Source organism: Calonectris borealis, chromosome Z, assembly GCF_964195595.1.
Source record: "Calonectris borealis chromosome Z, bCalBor7.hap1.2, whole genome shotgun sequence".
In the NCBI taxonomy this organism is placed as follows: domain Eukaryota; kingdom Metazoa; phylum Chordata; class Aves; order Procellariiformes; family Procellariidae; genus Calonectris; species Calonectris borealis.
Window position 1 is genome coordinate 82792868 of NC_134352.1, and position 15974 is coordinate 82808841.

At 38.3% G+C, this 15974-nt stretch overlaps 1 protein-coding gene across 3 annotated transcripts in view; it reads left to right on the forward strand.

The window, feature by feature from the left end:
* The window catches only part of LOC142075670 (protein ARK2N), a 49054-nt gene that overhangs the window by 5474 nt on the left and 27606 nt on the right, over positions 1 to 15974 (forward strand). For all 3 annotated transcript variants that reach the window (XM_075137379.1, XM_075137377.1, XM_075137378.1), the window contains one exon: positions 9904 to 10720. In XM_075137379.1, the coding sequence (XP_074993480.1) occupies positions 9997 to 10720 (724 nt within the window). In that variant the 5' untranslated portion in view covers positions 9904 to 9996. Of the gene's footprint in view, positions 1 to 9903; positions 10721 to 15974 lie in introns of those variants that run through there.

The following is a 15974-nucleotide window of genomic DNA, read 5'->3' on the forward strand; positions in this document are numbered from 1 at the left end:
CGTAGCGGGAAAGAATGGGCTTGTGGGTAGCAGAGCTGAATTACTGATAAATACAATTTGAGCTGTCAATAGCTATGGTTTCTCCAGAGCTGGTAATACCGTTTGATCAGCACTACGCAGAATGTATGAGGAATTATTAAAAAACCATTTATTTGAGTATTGTTTTTAAAAAGCCTTTAAGGTGAAGTTTTATTTTCCATGATTCCAATTACTGATATTAATACGTCATCTTAAAGGCAATTCACAGGCTTTGGGTCTGCTCACCGTAATAAAGAAAATACAGAAAATGTTGGATACCATAAAACTAAGCTAGGGAAATTCAGTGAGTATCTTGCCAGAGTTAGCTAATTATTGAGGGCTTATGAAGTTATAGACTTCACCTTAATTTAAAGGTGGTTTGATAACAGACACTTGATTTCCCTTTTTTGTTTTACAAGATCAAAATGGTTTTTCTACTTTTTAACACCTGGAGTGGATTTCACCGTTTGTCTGTGTGGAACTCATCAAGCTACAGCAGTAATAAGACTGTGTTGAATGGACAGAATGTGGTTGAATTAATACTCCAGATTTGATTTTCTTTTTTCTTCTATCTCCCCTTTTGGTGGGGAAGTTGTTTATATTATTTACATCTCCTGTTGCTCACCATTAGTTTTATTCTTAGAAAGCTCTGCCAGCTGAGCCTCTTTTTCCTAAATCAAGAACAATAATGCAATAAATTGTTTTGGGGTAAGAGGTGCTTTTATTTAAGGGTAAGTAAGTTTTGGGGTTTTTTTTTCTGTGGTTGGTTTTTTTTTCCCCTCCTGTCAGTACTTGCATGGTAATGGTGAAAACTACCTTTTAATTTTCTTTTGCTCTTTTTATAGCTGGTAACTTGGTATCCTTTTACATGCTATTATTTAATTTCTGTAGTCAAATATATGCAAAGTCTTCTGATTGTTGTGGGAAAGAAATGTCTGTTTCCTGGTCTGTCTGTTATCCTCTCAAAGTAGAGGTCAAATTTCCTCACCTCTGCCAACTGGGAGTGAATACTGTAGGAAGTATCTGATAGTAAAACCCGTGTTAGAGGCATTATTCATAACACACATGTAACTGGCTTTTGACCCAGTCGGTTCTGTTTTTTGAAATACCCAAAGTAGCTTTTCTTCATTTGTAGAACCAACCTGTGTTTACTTCATACTGTTTTTTTCCTCTGTTGTTTGTCAAATTCTAAATTAACCCTCTCCTGCACTGTCCTTTTTCTTTACCAGGCTTTGTTCTCCTTCCATAACAGACCATGCCACAGTCCCTCTAATTCTGCCAGTGTCCACAGACGTTTGTCTATGGCTGCGGCGTCCTACAAGAATTTAATATTTTTATTGCATTAGTTTCTTAGGAAAGCTCAACTAAGGAGGAGAGTGTTAGGATTTGAAAAGATACAGACTTAAAGGTTAGCTATATTGAGTTAGCTGTGCTCTTGAGTATGGTTCAGTGGCATGGGTGAGCTATACCTGTTGATTACTGAGCCCTAATTAGCTCATGACAGACCAGTGTCATGGGTGCTTTCTTCTTTAGGAGCACTTTGGACACGTAAAAACTACGGTGTCAATTGTTAGCAACCTGGCAGACGCTGAAATCAGTTGGCAGCTCTTACTACTGGTCAAAAAACGATCAAGGGTTTGGTGTCAAGAGCAGCCCAACAGCAGCTGTTATCTTAATTACTTGTTACTAAAATTTTCATAATTTGAATGCAATGGGACTTGGCCTTTATGATACCATTTATTTTTCAGTAATATACCTACTGCAAATTCATGTTGCAATATTTAGATTTTATACTACTAACTTAACTAAAGCAACAAATGAATAATCTTAGTAGCTTGCGGATGAGAAAATGACTGGAGATCAGGGTTTGTCCAGCCTTTCTGTAGAATCTGGGCATGTCACCTGAGCTTTCTTCTTCAGTTGGCCAGACCATAAAATGGGTATGTTACTGCCCTGTGGTGGGAAGATACTGGCTAAAGGCAAAGACACAGCACTGGTATTGAATTAAAGTATTTGAAACTTAAAATACCCGAGGGTCGGTTTGGTTTTTTTCCTGTATGTGGCAAAGATGTGTAAAAAGGACTGATCATAAAATACTTACTTGTAGAGTCGCTTAATGTCGCTTAACTCATCTTTGTTAAATGGCTGTCATAAATCCATACCACTTCTAGTTCAGCTTGAGCTTTCAGATAGCTGTAAGAGATGATGAGATGCCGGCGAGTCGCTGCGTGAGCTACGGAAGTACCCGCAAGACAGCCCGGGCGTTGTAGCGTCGGTTAGGTAGGCAGCACTGTTAGTGGAAAGGAACGTTACACAGAACTTGACAAAACAGCTCTCTTATCTGCTGAGAGTATCTGTCCTCCTGATGTCAAGGGTTGTGCAATTTTGGAGTGGTGTTTTGCAAGATCAGGTGAATCGTCCAATGCTCTCCCTTGCTCCGGGCCTTGTTGTGTAAGGTGCTCACCTTGCTCTCCTTCTGGACCCTGACTCCGATCTCATTCAGCCAACTAGCCCGACCATAAGGTGCACAGCTTTCCTCTGGGAAGTTGAATTACAAAAGAACTGGATGGGTGCTAACTGGCCCAGCAGGTAGGCAGTTCTGCCCCCTCACAGTGGCAGTCGACTGCGGGATGGACTTAAGGGCTGCTGGAACTGCAGCCTGTGTCCCCTGGCACTCATTGCTGCTTCAAGATTTCCAAATAACAGCAATAGCAAGGTACATTTGTGCCTGTCCGTGCTGGACCGGCTTTGATTTTTGTGGGAGACAGCACAGGCCCTTCTCGAAGGAATACTGCAGAGATGTACTTTACTACTGCAAAGTTACATCGCAGTTGTCCTGATCTGCCAATTGCAGCTATTAGCGCATAACGCAATGTTTGATTACTTTCAGGATATTTCAGATAAGCGTTCTTAATAGCAAGAAAATCTGTGCTCTGAAAATCAAGATTAATTTGTTACTGTTACACTCAGTGGCTTTTCTGTGAGCATTACTTTATTGACCATGGTAGAGCAATAGACCAACACTTCTTGAGAAAAAGAGGTCTGTTTATATAGAATTACATGAACCAGCGGAAGAAGCACAGAATGTATTTCCTTTGAGTAACAGAAATAGATAAGTAAAGCGGGAAAATTTGTTAAACTCAAAATCTTGGAAAAAGATGGTACATCCGTATGACTGTCCTCAGTAGGGTGATCTTCTGCAAGCTAACATGTGGCAGAAAGAAAAAGAAACGAAGCGTGGCTATCCTAGCATTGATTTCTGCCACTAGTTTTGTTGAGAGAATAATGAAAAATCTAAGAGCGAGTCACTTAAATTTTTAGGAACAGACAGTAATAAAAATATGCCCCCTCTAATTTTTAGAGTAGAGGGCATTGTAGACTTTAAATCATTGCGCGCTTGAGAAAAATGGTTTCACTGTGAGAAAGAAATCAGATTTTTAGAAGGCTAAGTGCAAGCCAACCCTGTGTGCCTTCATCTGTATGCTAATGAATTTATTTTTATGAGGAATGTGATTTTTTTTTTTTTTTTGTGGGATTCCAGTGCAGCTGGTGAATGTTTCTGGAAGCCTGTGTGCAGGCTTGTGAGCTAACCCATAGCTGGTAGTTAGCTTTCATCTGAAAGAGGCAGAATATGTACATCAAGCATTACAATGCAAAAACCTGTATTTAAACGTAAAGTCTTGCTTCTGATTTACGATGAAAAATGTTGCCTTTCCAGGTTGCAAAGGATGCTCCGCAAACCTTTGTTTTAACTCATATACTTGTAATTTTTATTCAGTCTTGGATAATTTGTATATGCAGCCTGTTGAGCACTCGGTAGGAGCAGCCTGGTTTTAACCTTCATTTGTTTATGCAAAACCAGTTGAAACACAGCATTAGTTTAATCCTTTCTTCTTTTGTTTCGCACTGAAATTTTCTTACCAATTCTCCTACCATGTCGGTTGCGAAGGGATTGCTTCTTTAGGATTGCTACCAGGCCTGGCTTATGAATCATCTGATAAAGAGCCAACTCCACTCCCAGAAATGTGCCTTAGGTAGAATTGTATGCCAGTGAGTCAGCTTTAGGGCAGCATTTTCAAAGGAACACTATATAAATTACACAGTATCCATGTGGGGGTGGCTTAGTGTTATGAAAAAATCTGCTCTCGAGCATCGTGCACACACATCCACAGAGAGCTGAGTCAACTCTCTTGAGTTAAATTGAGTGCTGGTCACACTTCTGTTGTTTTAAGTGCATGGGTATGTGTGACACTTACAAGAAAATAAAAAAGAATGTATGGTATCTTGGGGAGGAGATGAACAAGTCCAAAAGACAGCAGTTGGGAAGTGCAGGAAGTGTCGGTACTTCTACGTTTGTCTGGATGCAGATTAGTTTTTTCTGATAGAGGTCTAATGACTTGGATTGATTGGTTTTTAGGTACTTAGACATTTTGTTGTTGGGCATGTCTGTATGTGTTATTCGTACTAGAATGTCTCTGGTGAGTTTGCTGAATTAAGCATGTTGGCGTTTAATGGAAAGGAAGGAGATTGGAGTAGAAAAACATGCAGGTACACCTACAAAGGTTTTTGGTGACATTTCGGACGCAGCCAGCGTCACATCTTCACATCTTCAGAGTTATGTGGCGGAAGAGGACATAACCTGGGTCTTTGCCAAGTTTCTCCTGTATTAGGAAGTGGACTTGTGCATGAGGTCAACTCGTCCGTACCCAGGTCATGTGCTGCTTCTGTCCTTTCCCAACCCACCAGCCTTAGACACGTAGTCTATCAAGTGTTTGATTTGGAGTTCTTGATGGGCTTCCCTGAATGTTTACATTAAAAAAAAAAGTCAACTGTTTTACATAGTTTTATTAGCCTCAGTTGTATAAATTTATCATTACCTCTCTCACACATCTGATTTATTCCATCTATGCTCAGTTACATTGGGTAAATGTGAGATAATGTAATCCACTGGTGATGGAAATAATTGTTTATGTAAGTTTGAGCCACTATTAGTCTTTAGTTCTGTATAAATACGAAACCGTATTTAGATTTAGATGAAGATACTGACTTTTGTGACGCTGGAGCTGTAGTAGATGCTCTGGAAGGATCTCTATAGTTAACTGTGTGTTCTAAACAGGTAACTCCTATGCAGCAGTGCAGTTTAACTTTTCATTTATGTAGTGACGAAAGCTTAAAGGACGTACTTGATGTTATTTTCTGCAAAAATGTAGGCACAGTTTCTCATTTTTTTTAAAAATTACAACTTGCAAATGAATGGCTAGTGATGCGAGGAGGTAGGTTGTTCAAACTATTTTCTTTCAGTGCTAAAATGGCATTAAAAGACAATGTTCTGCTAGTTGATTTTCTTCGTTTAAACAATTGCTAGAACTGACGTAAGGTGATACAGTTGTAAGCAGGGGAAGGTAGTGGTCTGTTGGGCTCTGAATAAGAGGAAATGTGTCAGTAATAAACTAAAGTGACTTCTAACAGCAAGCTGCTATGAAAAAATTAGTACTTTTAAGTAAGAATCTGTCATATCTACAGCTGCTGAGAAAAAGCTGGTTTGCTTCATATAAACTAGGCATTCTTTATCATGAATCAGTTCAATAACACTTAAAATGATAATGTACAATTAAGGTTAGGGTATCATGGTGTTTATTAAGTATTTCAGGCTTTATCGTTTGCTTGGGCAGGACATACAATTATGATGTATGACATTGCAGGATATACAATTATAAAGAAGAACATTTACTGAGAGAAAACCAAACAAATATTATAAAGGATGTATGAGTGGCCAGTTACTGATTGATAAAGATGCATGCCATCTTCAATATAACTCTTTGAGCAGTAGTATATATTACTTAATAGCATGCATACCACGATAGTTGTTCTTTAGGAAGCTACTAACACCTTTGTTTGAATTTAATTTTTTGATTTTTAATCACTTTTTGTCTTCAGAAATCTCTTCTCAGAGAAAACAGTGCTGTGAAAGAAACACTCAGTACCCTCTCCTGTGTCTAGTTGGAACCTGTGAGTTCAAGGTGTGATGAGACCAAACAACAGGTAGTTTTTAATCAGATTTGTTTTTTTCTAGAGGGATGGTTTGTTGTTTGCCCTCCCTTCCCTCATCTTCCTGCCAGCTCTGGCAGAAAATTTCATTTATTTTCTGGTTTTGTTTTCTGCTGGCTTAGTGAAGTGAATCTACCCAAGAAAGGATGAGCCAGTTCTGGTGCAAAGGAGGGAATACGACTGCGCAGTCACTATTAGGTGGTAAAAGAGTAGGGGGTAAAACCCATCCCTGTTAGTGGCAGCGAGCTGTTAGACTGGCTGGGCTGTCTCTGCTAATCTGACCATCAAAATCCTTCTGGATTTCTTCGCTAAAGTGCAGGTTTCATAGTGTACAAATTATGTGCCTTTACAAATGAGTCCATGATTCAAAAATATTTCCCAGGTAAAGGTACAGTTGGATATTTAATGGCTTCTGCATACTGGTGTGTTCTATGTGTGGCTGGAAAATAAAATAATTTCTGTTGGAAAAATCTAACACAGAAGTTTTTACGGAATTGCCTTTTAAAATCATCAGTGTGGTATCTGTGCATCAGAAAAAGGAGAATGACATTTCTGAGCAATGTCTAATCTGTCTGCAAGCATCACAGCTTATTTTTCAGTGCTATGTTGTTCTCATTTAAGTAAGAAACTGGTCTTTCTGTAGCATCACCTTGAGATTACCGTTTCTAGTACTGTTACTAGAAAAGTGAGTGGCAAGAAAGGAATGGGAGTTTTTCACTGTAGTCTTTTCCCCTCTCCTCTGATCTATACATTTCTCAGGTAGAACTAGATCAGTACCTTTTTTCTTTCTTTAAGACAAATCTTTCCTTGGCATAGATATTTTCCCCTGAAGTGTCTGTATTCTTCCCTGGAGCAAAGCCTGTTTGAGACACGACAGACTTTTTTTTCCACCGAGATAAATATCAAGTTCTTTTTTATATACGTACTAACACTAGAATTATTGACTTTTTAAATAGCCAGCTCAAGGGAGAGTACAGACCTCATCAGAGCAAGTATTTTTTCCATGCACACAGAAACACACGTCAATGTTGACCAGATATGCTTTTGTGAAGTTACTGATCCCTGTGCTGCCTTCGCCCTGAAAATACAATTCGTGGATCCCAGGGATCCAACCAGCGTGGTTTGAGTAATTAAAGTAAGATCCTACTTAACAATAAAAAAATCTTCCTACGTCATTGAATAGACTGTTAGCAAGGTGGTATCGTATAGATGAAACATAATTTTTTGTGGCTGATAGGCCAGAGAGATGGAAAGGCAAGTACAGGTGTTCTTACCGTGCCTTTGGGAGCTGTGAGGTCGATGATGTTCCCAAGTAGGACGTTTGTGAAAAAAGAGTCTCTAGTTCACTTTGGCTGCCCTTTAGCTTTGTGTCGAGCTCTGTCCTTTGTGCTCCCCAGGCTAAAAGGATGAATAGTGCAGAAGCTGTTCTGCAGTTACTAGTATGAATATTTAAATACATTTCTTTTGGCCAGGATAATATTCTTCTTGTATGTGTCTGAGCAACCAAGTTTTTCCTTGCACGTACATTTCAAAACTCCTAGAAAAGATATTTTTCTTTTAAAAGTGCGCAACCAGAGCAAAGCTGGCAGTTGCACTAGCAGGTACAAGACATATCCCACTGTGTATAACTATTGGCCAATCATTCAATCATCAAACCTGTGTTTTACTTGTATAATAGGAGAATTATTTGATAATGTAGATTTGCAGATGAAATATTTAGAAATACTGATTTTATTACAGTATTGGGATGTGTTTATGTCTCAGAACATGTATATTCATCATTTGGGTTTGTTGATGCTATGCTGTGGCCTTGGAAATAAATTGGTTCTTACGTGATATTTATTGCCTACATTAAATTACCATCTCCAGAAATTCTTCTTTTAAGTTGCTTTCTAGAGAGTTTTATTCAGTGCAAGTATTGGCAAACATTTTTCTTTATATGTATGTTCCTGTATTTTACAGTCTGTATTTTATTCTTTTTTTTGGAAGTAAAATGCTGGGTTTACTGTTTGTTTGGGGTTTTGGTTTGGTTTGGTTTTTCATGTTTAACAGACCTAGAGTTGTCATCTCCATCTTTTCTTGTGTTGTCTGATACTAACTAAGCTTTCTTTCCTTAGCTGCTGTCTCTCTCCCATAAATGGTTTCATAATTCCTTTGCACCATTCAGCATTTCATTCATTAGCCTGAAGGAACCATGAACTCTATTTTAATATTCTTTAAAAATGAAGTTTCAAAGTGGGTTAGGGCAGACAGGACAATATTGAGCACCTTTTAGAAGCAGGGACGTAGCCTTATTCTGTGCTGCAGCTGGAGGGGGGGAAGCAGCATACAATTACATACATACGGTTGCAGGCAGCTTGGGATGGATCAGGAAACTGAAGAAGGATTGTCAGGGTACAGAAAAATCTCTGAACCATCCATGCTTTCTCAGGCTGCTCAAGAACTAATTGCCCTTGTCTGCAGAAATGCATTTTTTAAAAACAGCAGATTAAATCTTACTACTGCTTTTTCTTGTCTGCACTTTATTTGAAGTGCCATACATTTATCGTTTACTATACTTCTAAACCCATAAACGATTTGTTCCGTACTGTTCATCTGTAATGTGGTAATTGAAAGATCTTTATTCTATGTTGAATTCCAAGTGAAAATTTAGGTGGAAGGCAAAGTGTGAATAATGAAGATAAAATGATAAATATTGATCTCTAAAACAAAATTTCCCTGAAGGTGCTTCAGGTACTTCTGGGTTGATGATGTGCAAGTTATCAATCAGATAAATAGCTTGGTTTCTGTATTTGCACTGAAGCAATGCAGTTTATGAAATTATAACTTGAAGTAAAATGTAGGATACTGATGTGGGTGGATACTGTTTCTTGCTTGCAGCCCACACTATTTGATGCTGTTTTCCTGGCAGATTTGAGAGAAACTAAGTCAGCCTGTAGGTTCTCATACAACCAGGACTTGTATGGGAGACAACTCAAGGAGCACTTGAATCATGTATTAGGTACTCCTAAAAAGTCTTTACATGACTCACCAGCATGGTGGTTCTCTGCTGAGGACAAATCTGTGTTACACATAGCTAATGCTTCAAAAGACATTGCCTGTAGATGTCGTAAACCCCATGTCCGTAACAATTTAGTATCGCTTCTTGTAAACACGTCTTTGGTACGTAAGATCTACTGGCAGAGCGGTTCCACTGGAAGAGGAAGGTGTTTGTAGTCTTGCTCTGTAATGTGCAGCAGCTGCTCGGTTTCTGCTCAAAGTGACTGGATTTCTGCTATGTCGTTTTGGTACTGTAAGTTTGCAGATTACCATAAAAACATTGTAATTTTGTAAGGTTGAGGTCCTGTTCAACTGAAAGTAATTTCTCATAGATACGGAAAATGAACTATATTCTGGTCTGTCCAGGTAGACGACTACCAAGTCTGGGAATTTTCAGGCTGGCATTGTTCATGAGGGCTAAAATTCTCCATTAAAATATGTTTAAAGTTCTAGGTAAAGAAGTTTAGCATATATTGCTTATAATATATTGATTTAAATTTTATAAAGTAAGAGTTTTAAAATATTTTTTATTATTTTCTGATCTCTTTTGATTATTCTAGTGAGGTGAACGGCGTTTAATGTGATTCCAGTACCATCTTTCACGGATCTGTTGTAAAAGGAAGAATAGTTTGGTGTGACAGGATGAGTTCACTAGGAGAAAGTAAATGAAGAAAAACAATAGGATACTGAACCATACTGTCTGTAATTGAAAGCAATGAGTTGTTTCAATCTCCTGTGAAGAGCAGGATTGAGTGAGTTATTTGGGTAAATTACTCTTACCATTCTGTTCTTGTGCAGGTTGCTGCATTGCTGAAGTCCAAATCTAGTTCACCCAGTCTTCCAGACCGCGTGCTCCATGCTTTGAGACCAGGAGGACCTTGGTGTTCTGAAATGAAGATGGAGGCAGTGGGAAAAGCAGAAGAACTTGTTGATTCAGAAGTTCCACCAAAGACTTCTGAAAAGCAAGAGACTGCTCCTGATGAAGACGGACCTATAGAACTGGAGACACAAACTCAGAAAGACAACGTGCCCACTGCAGCAGACTCTGCGGTGCTCTCTTCAATGCCTTGCTTACTGATGGAACTGAGGCGAGACTCCTCGGAGTCTCAGCTGGCATCTACAGAGAGCGATAAGCCAACGGGTGGTCGAGTTTACGAGAGTGACTCTTCTAATCATTGCATGCTTTCCCCTTCTTCCAGTGGGCATTTGGCTGACTCAGATACATTGTCTTCCACAGAAGAGAATGAGCCCTGTCAAGCTGAAGCTGCTGTAGAGGGAGACCCTTCTGCGGTGTCTGGGGTTGCAGTTGGGAGGAAATCCAGGCGATCCAGGTCCGAAAGTGAAACTTCAACAATGGCTGCCAAGAAAAACCGACAGTCTAGTGATAAGCAGAACGGTCGAGTTACCAAGGTAAAAGGTCATCGAAGCCAAAAGCACAAAGAAAGAATCCGGCTCTTAAGACAGAAACGGGAGGCAGCTGCTCGCAAGAAGTACAACCTGCTGCAGGACAGCAGTACCAGCGATAGTGACCTGACGTGTGACTCGAGCACGAGTTCATCAGATGATGATGAAGAGGTTTCAGGGAGCAGCAAGACAATCACTGCAGAGATACCAGGTAGAGGATGTTTTTTAAACTGAACTGTAACGCATCTGACATCGTTTCTCAGCTGTCATGCTAAATTAGATGAGTGACACTTGAGAAAAACCAGGAGAACTGCAGCTCTGTGTAAATTTGAAGACTGCAGTGTATTAACAAGACATGGGCAAATTTTAAAAACCTGTTCTGAGGTTTCAGTGCACTTTTGCACACCAACAAAGCATAGAAATGGTAAATTGGAGGAAGGACTATCTTTGAATTCTGGAATTTTCAGATCTTTTCCTTTGTAAGCCTATATGAACTCCTATCAGTGCTGTCAAATCCCATTAGATGGTGATAATCTAATAAATACATTCTTAAGATAAGTGGCCAGCTTTGCTTTAATATATTAAGACCACAGCTCAGCAGCTGTGTTAAAAATAACATGGCATACCTCTTGCCTGTGTTATAGTAAGGCCCCGTTCATTACTGCACTTACGCTGTGCTTTCAGCTCTACGTTTCAGTGCATGACAAACCTACTTAGCCTTATTGTAAATTCTTGCAGATTGCAGCTGGTCACCTATTTTAGGACATAAATATGAATTTGTTTACACAGGTGCCCAAGCTATATCCACACCTAAATTTTCAACATTTTAGACAAAGGTGTTACCATTTTCCTATGTCATAAGGATCTATAATTTCTATACTTTTAATTTTCTGATACATCCCTGTTAAGATTGGAGGCAGCAAATTATAGGGGCCTTCTCATGATTTTATTAGCAAAAGAAAGATGAATTCTTCAAGTTTTTTGTCTGCTGAGTCTTTGTTATTTTATGAGCCCAAGTGCCGTGGACAGGATTTTGTGTGAATTATTCTTGCAGCATATTATACCACAGAACCGTCATCATATGGCAATCAAAATAAAATCACATCAAAATAAACTTTTTGGCTTGCCAATTTTTACTGGGTTGCATGCCTTTTTACCTCTTGTGCTAGAAGATTTTTTTTTCTTGACATAAATATCAGCTTACGTAGGCCAAAAACATTTAAAGGAAAACTGCAATAATTAGTCTTAAGTTGCTGAACTAATGTTTGCTAGATTAATTATTTTAAATATTTGCAGCAGATTTTTACAAATAACTGTGTTTTAACTGACTTGATTATGGTGAATGATTCTGTCACCATGAGAACTGGCATTTTTCCCACATATTGCTAGGAAGCAGGTTGCACAAAGGAAGTTAATGTTTATTATTAGAAAGTCTGCGAAAGACATAGTCCTCCTATAATTATTGTGTAGTAAACTTTTAATAGAAATTCTAAAATTATTTTTACCGATTTAGTGGTTAGTCAAACTTTTAGCTTTCATAATTTTGTGCCTGTTTAATTTACTATATTTACACTTTGAGCAATTAAAGCCTGATTTAAAGCCTGTCCAAGAAGACTGTTTCATTGAGTTTTGGGACAGGTTCCTCGCCACCCCTAAAAAAAAACCCAAAACACACACAATAAATCCCCTAGGTTATATTCTTTTTTAAGTCAGAAAAGTACCTTGTGACCCAGAAAGGCACCACATGGTATTTTCAGATCTGCCTAGATTTCTGACTTCCATAGCGGAGACCCAAAACCACTCTAGGGTACTTTTTCTGTGTCACTAGGCTCTTCTGTATTTGAGCTCTCTGTCTTAACCGTGAGATGCTTGGAGTGAAAAGGTCCCGTTGCAGTGCACGAAAGAGCTTGATGATTTCGTGATGATTACACCAAGGCGCAATTTTACCTGCGATACGAAATGTGGGAGTGCAAAAACCATCCCGAGGAACAGTGACCTTTACTTTTATTACATAGCCTGTCTCATCTGCTTGTTACTAAATTACATTTAAGACATTAAAACTCTTGAGCTGTCCTTTTGGAATTAGGTGCAATGCATACCTGCCACATTGCGGTTTTCCTTTAAATAGAAACGACTTTGGTTTGTGGGAAACAGTCTCCAAGTACAAGAGAAAAATATTCTCTGTAGAGATAAGGACAAATGCATCCTGTGCTACTTGTGGGTTAATCAAATCCTTGTGGTCTTAACAGATGCAGTGGAGCTGTGAGTCTGAGTAGGACTCTGCTCTCCGTCGCGGTGGTAGGCTCACATGCCATCTGCGATCCCTCTTCTTGGAACTGGCGAAGTGCTTAACTTGAATTATTTTTTTTGACTAGAAAGCCATGTTAGTGCACTTAGCATTACACTGTGAATATTCTCAAAATTTAGGGAATGAACACGTAGTTAGAAAATAATACAGGGTATCAAAAAGCATTACTGGAAATTCAGGCCATGAGTGTCCTCTGCACACAGTCAAAAGCTAAGACTTGAACTGAAAGCTTGATACTTGAACTTGAGTGTCAGGAAACTACACTGCACCTGTCAGAAGGACAGAAGCATGGAAAAACTTTTGTCTTTACTTTTGAAAAAGGTCTGTACACACTGATGCAGAAGAGTTTTACAGGTAGCCTGTGTTCCCCTTACTTTTACTGTATTTGGACACTTCAGCTGTAGTGTTGGTTACTGTCTCAACATAGCTTATTATTGGGACTGATTTTTCAAACATCTGTTGTCTGAAAAATAGCTTTGCCAACAGAGATGCTCTAAAATTTTTAGTGACAATTTAATGTGGCCTTTGTGTACAAAGGTCGTAAATACTCTGGCTCTTAACCTTCTGTTGACACGTGTAGCATTACAGAAGACAGTTCACTTGTGTGTGGTCTGAAAATTTTAAGTGCCACATATGAGAATACAGTAGTAGTCTTTCATGTCATGTTACTGAACTTCTTCCATTTTAATAGTGCGGTTATTTTTTTCAAACCATCCACGTGACTGGTTCTGAAATATGTTTGGCTAAATTAGTAAGGTAAGGAAAATGTTCAGTGAAATACATAATAATGCCATGAACATCTGTAGTGTTATTGGCTTCACTGTGCCTGCGCCCAAGTTGTGAGTAGAGAGTCAGTTGTGCAGTAGAGAGTCAGTTCTCTCTGCTGAACTCAAATGTAATGTGGATTAAAATACTGGCAGGCTTCATTTTCTTCTCAACAAAGATCGAAGAGTAAAGAGTTGAGGTCTTACTGGTAATGCTTTAATTACAAATATTGTGAGCTCAGTAGGAGCTAAGCATAATATATGTTATTCTGAATACATTATAATGTGTAAATTTACACCTGAAAATAAAGGTTCGATCTAAACTTCATAGACGCTACCAAGAATCTTTTCACTGACCTGAGCAGTCATAATCTTGGGCTCTTTAATTCAGGGAATGCCATGATTTTTGAATTATTATAGATGAGGTGCAATTTCTTATCTTTTAATGATTGAGCCTCTCTGTTGGCATTTAGGATTTTACCTATCTGGTAAAATAGGTAATATTTTACCTATAGCATTCACAGAATGAGAGGATGATCTTTGAACCCTGAGTTCTGCTAGACCTGCTGCTCTTGCAAGTTTTTCCTTTAAACAATTTCAAATTTAACCATGCAAATTAACTCTGAATGAAATTGGCATGAGAGCAAGTCTGGGAATCGATCGTTATTTCTGTGTAAACACTTTTCTTTGGAAGAAGGGAGGGGGTTTTAAAAAATTCCAATATAATACAAAGAAAAATTGGCATTTCACTTCATTGTGCTTTCTACGACTCAGAAAAATCTGAATTGAAATAGGGGTGACTCATGTTTTAGGCTTTCAAAAAAACCTGTTAAGAAGTTTGAGTATTGATGTTGAAAAAGGTATTGCAGTTCATTTTGTTAAAAAAGAAAAAAAAATTTTTTTTTTTTAATTAAAAAAAAGATTTTCTTTTTAATATCCAAAGAGAGGGGCACAGTGTGTGTGAGGGACTCTCAGCCAGGTTCCTTCCTCCTAAGATTTGTGCATAGACCTTGGATGAAACATCTTGCAAGGGGTGAATTTGCTTGAAGTAACTCAGAATGACAACTAGAACTGGGATAAAATCTGTTAAGAGTGATTTGCAGTAAAATACTCATTTGGAAGTGTCAGGTAGCAAAACGACACGGAGTTGTCCACCATTGCTCATTAGAATCAAGATGCGGCAGATCTTCTTAAATTGTTACATTGTCGGATTTCCTAAATTAAATAACTTTGGCTTTGGTCATTATTTGGATAGTACTTAATAGATCCCGTAAAGAGACAGCATTGGGACATTTCTGAGGTGCTGTTTTGCAGGAGGTATTATACTAGTCGTGGTTTCTGACCCCTTTGTGATTGCAAATTTCTTTGCCTTTTAACTTGGCATAACCTCAAAAAATACAGAGCTGTAAGGTTACAGATGGCAAAGGGACCAGTCAGATAAATGCTAGGATTTTTAATATAATAAAAATGCATTTTTAGGCTTGATTTTCTTTTTAACCCTGAAGGCCACCAGTAAAGAAAAGACTGAATAAGGCTTGAAGATTGAATAAGGCTTAAGAACTGCAAGGGAAGCATTTGAAACATTGATTTGCTGCTACTGTAAATTCATAGATACACTATGAATGATGCCTTTTAAAAATAGTATTGCAGGGTAATACATATTTCAATACATAGTCTCTTCAGTTTACAAAACAATTTTGTCAACTTTGACCATGCTAGTTCATTCTTAACTTTAAAAGCCTAGCTAGATTGTCTCACATCACCATCAGTAGTTGTTATTTAAATTGCAATTAAAACTTACTCAACGTTACTTAGAGGCATCTGATCGTAAGCCTGTGGAAGTCGGAAAGACTGCCGTTTAGTTACTTGATCTTGGGATAAGATCCCTGACTAAAGACGAATAAACAGAATCATATTGGATGTTCGACACCAGGAGTATATGAACAGAAGGAATATTTTTTTCAGGGAGGAAAAAGACATTGAGTATACAAAAGGAGCCACGTTTTGGGAAAAAGGTACCACTTTACTTAATTGCTTTTAGTTAAAATGCAGTTGGAGGGATGTAAATTAGTTGCTATAAAGTAATTTATTTTTGAGCAGAGGACCTGAATGCTGAATTTCCAGCCTGTCTGGTAGGTGAACAGATGGGAGAGAAGACTTAAGGAGTAGGGTTTTTAATAGAACGTTTTTGGCCCCTGATGGGTAGCATTGCTACTGCTCGGAAATAAGAGAATAAACCTGGTCTTTAGCTGTTTCTTAAGGACTTATGTATACCTCATTTAAACAGCTCCTAAAAAGAATGTCTTGTTTAAGTAATACTGTAATTTCATGTACACAGTGAAATCCCAATAAAGTTTTAGTGCCTTATGTTTTTATTAGTAAATATTTGCTTA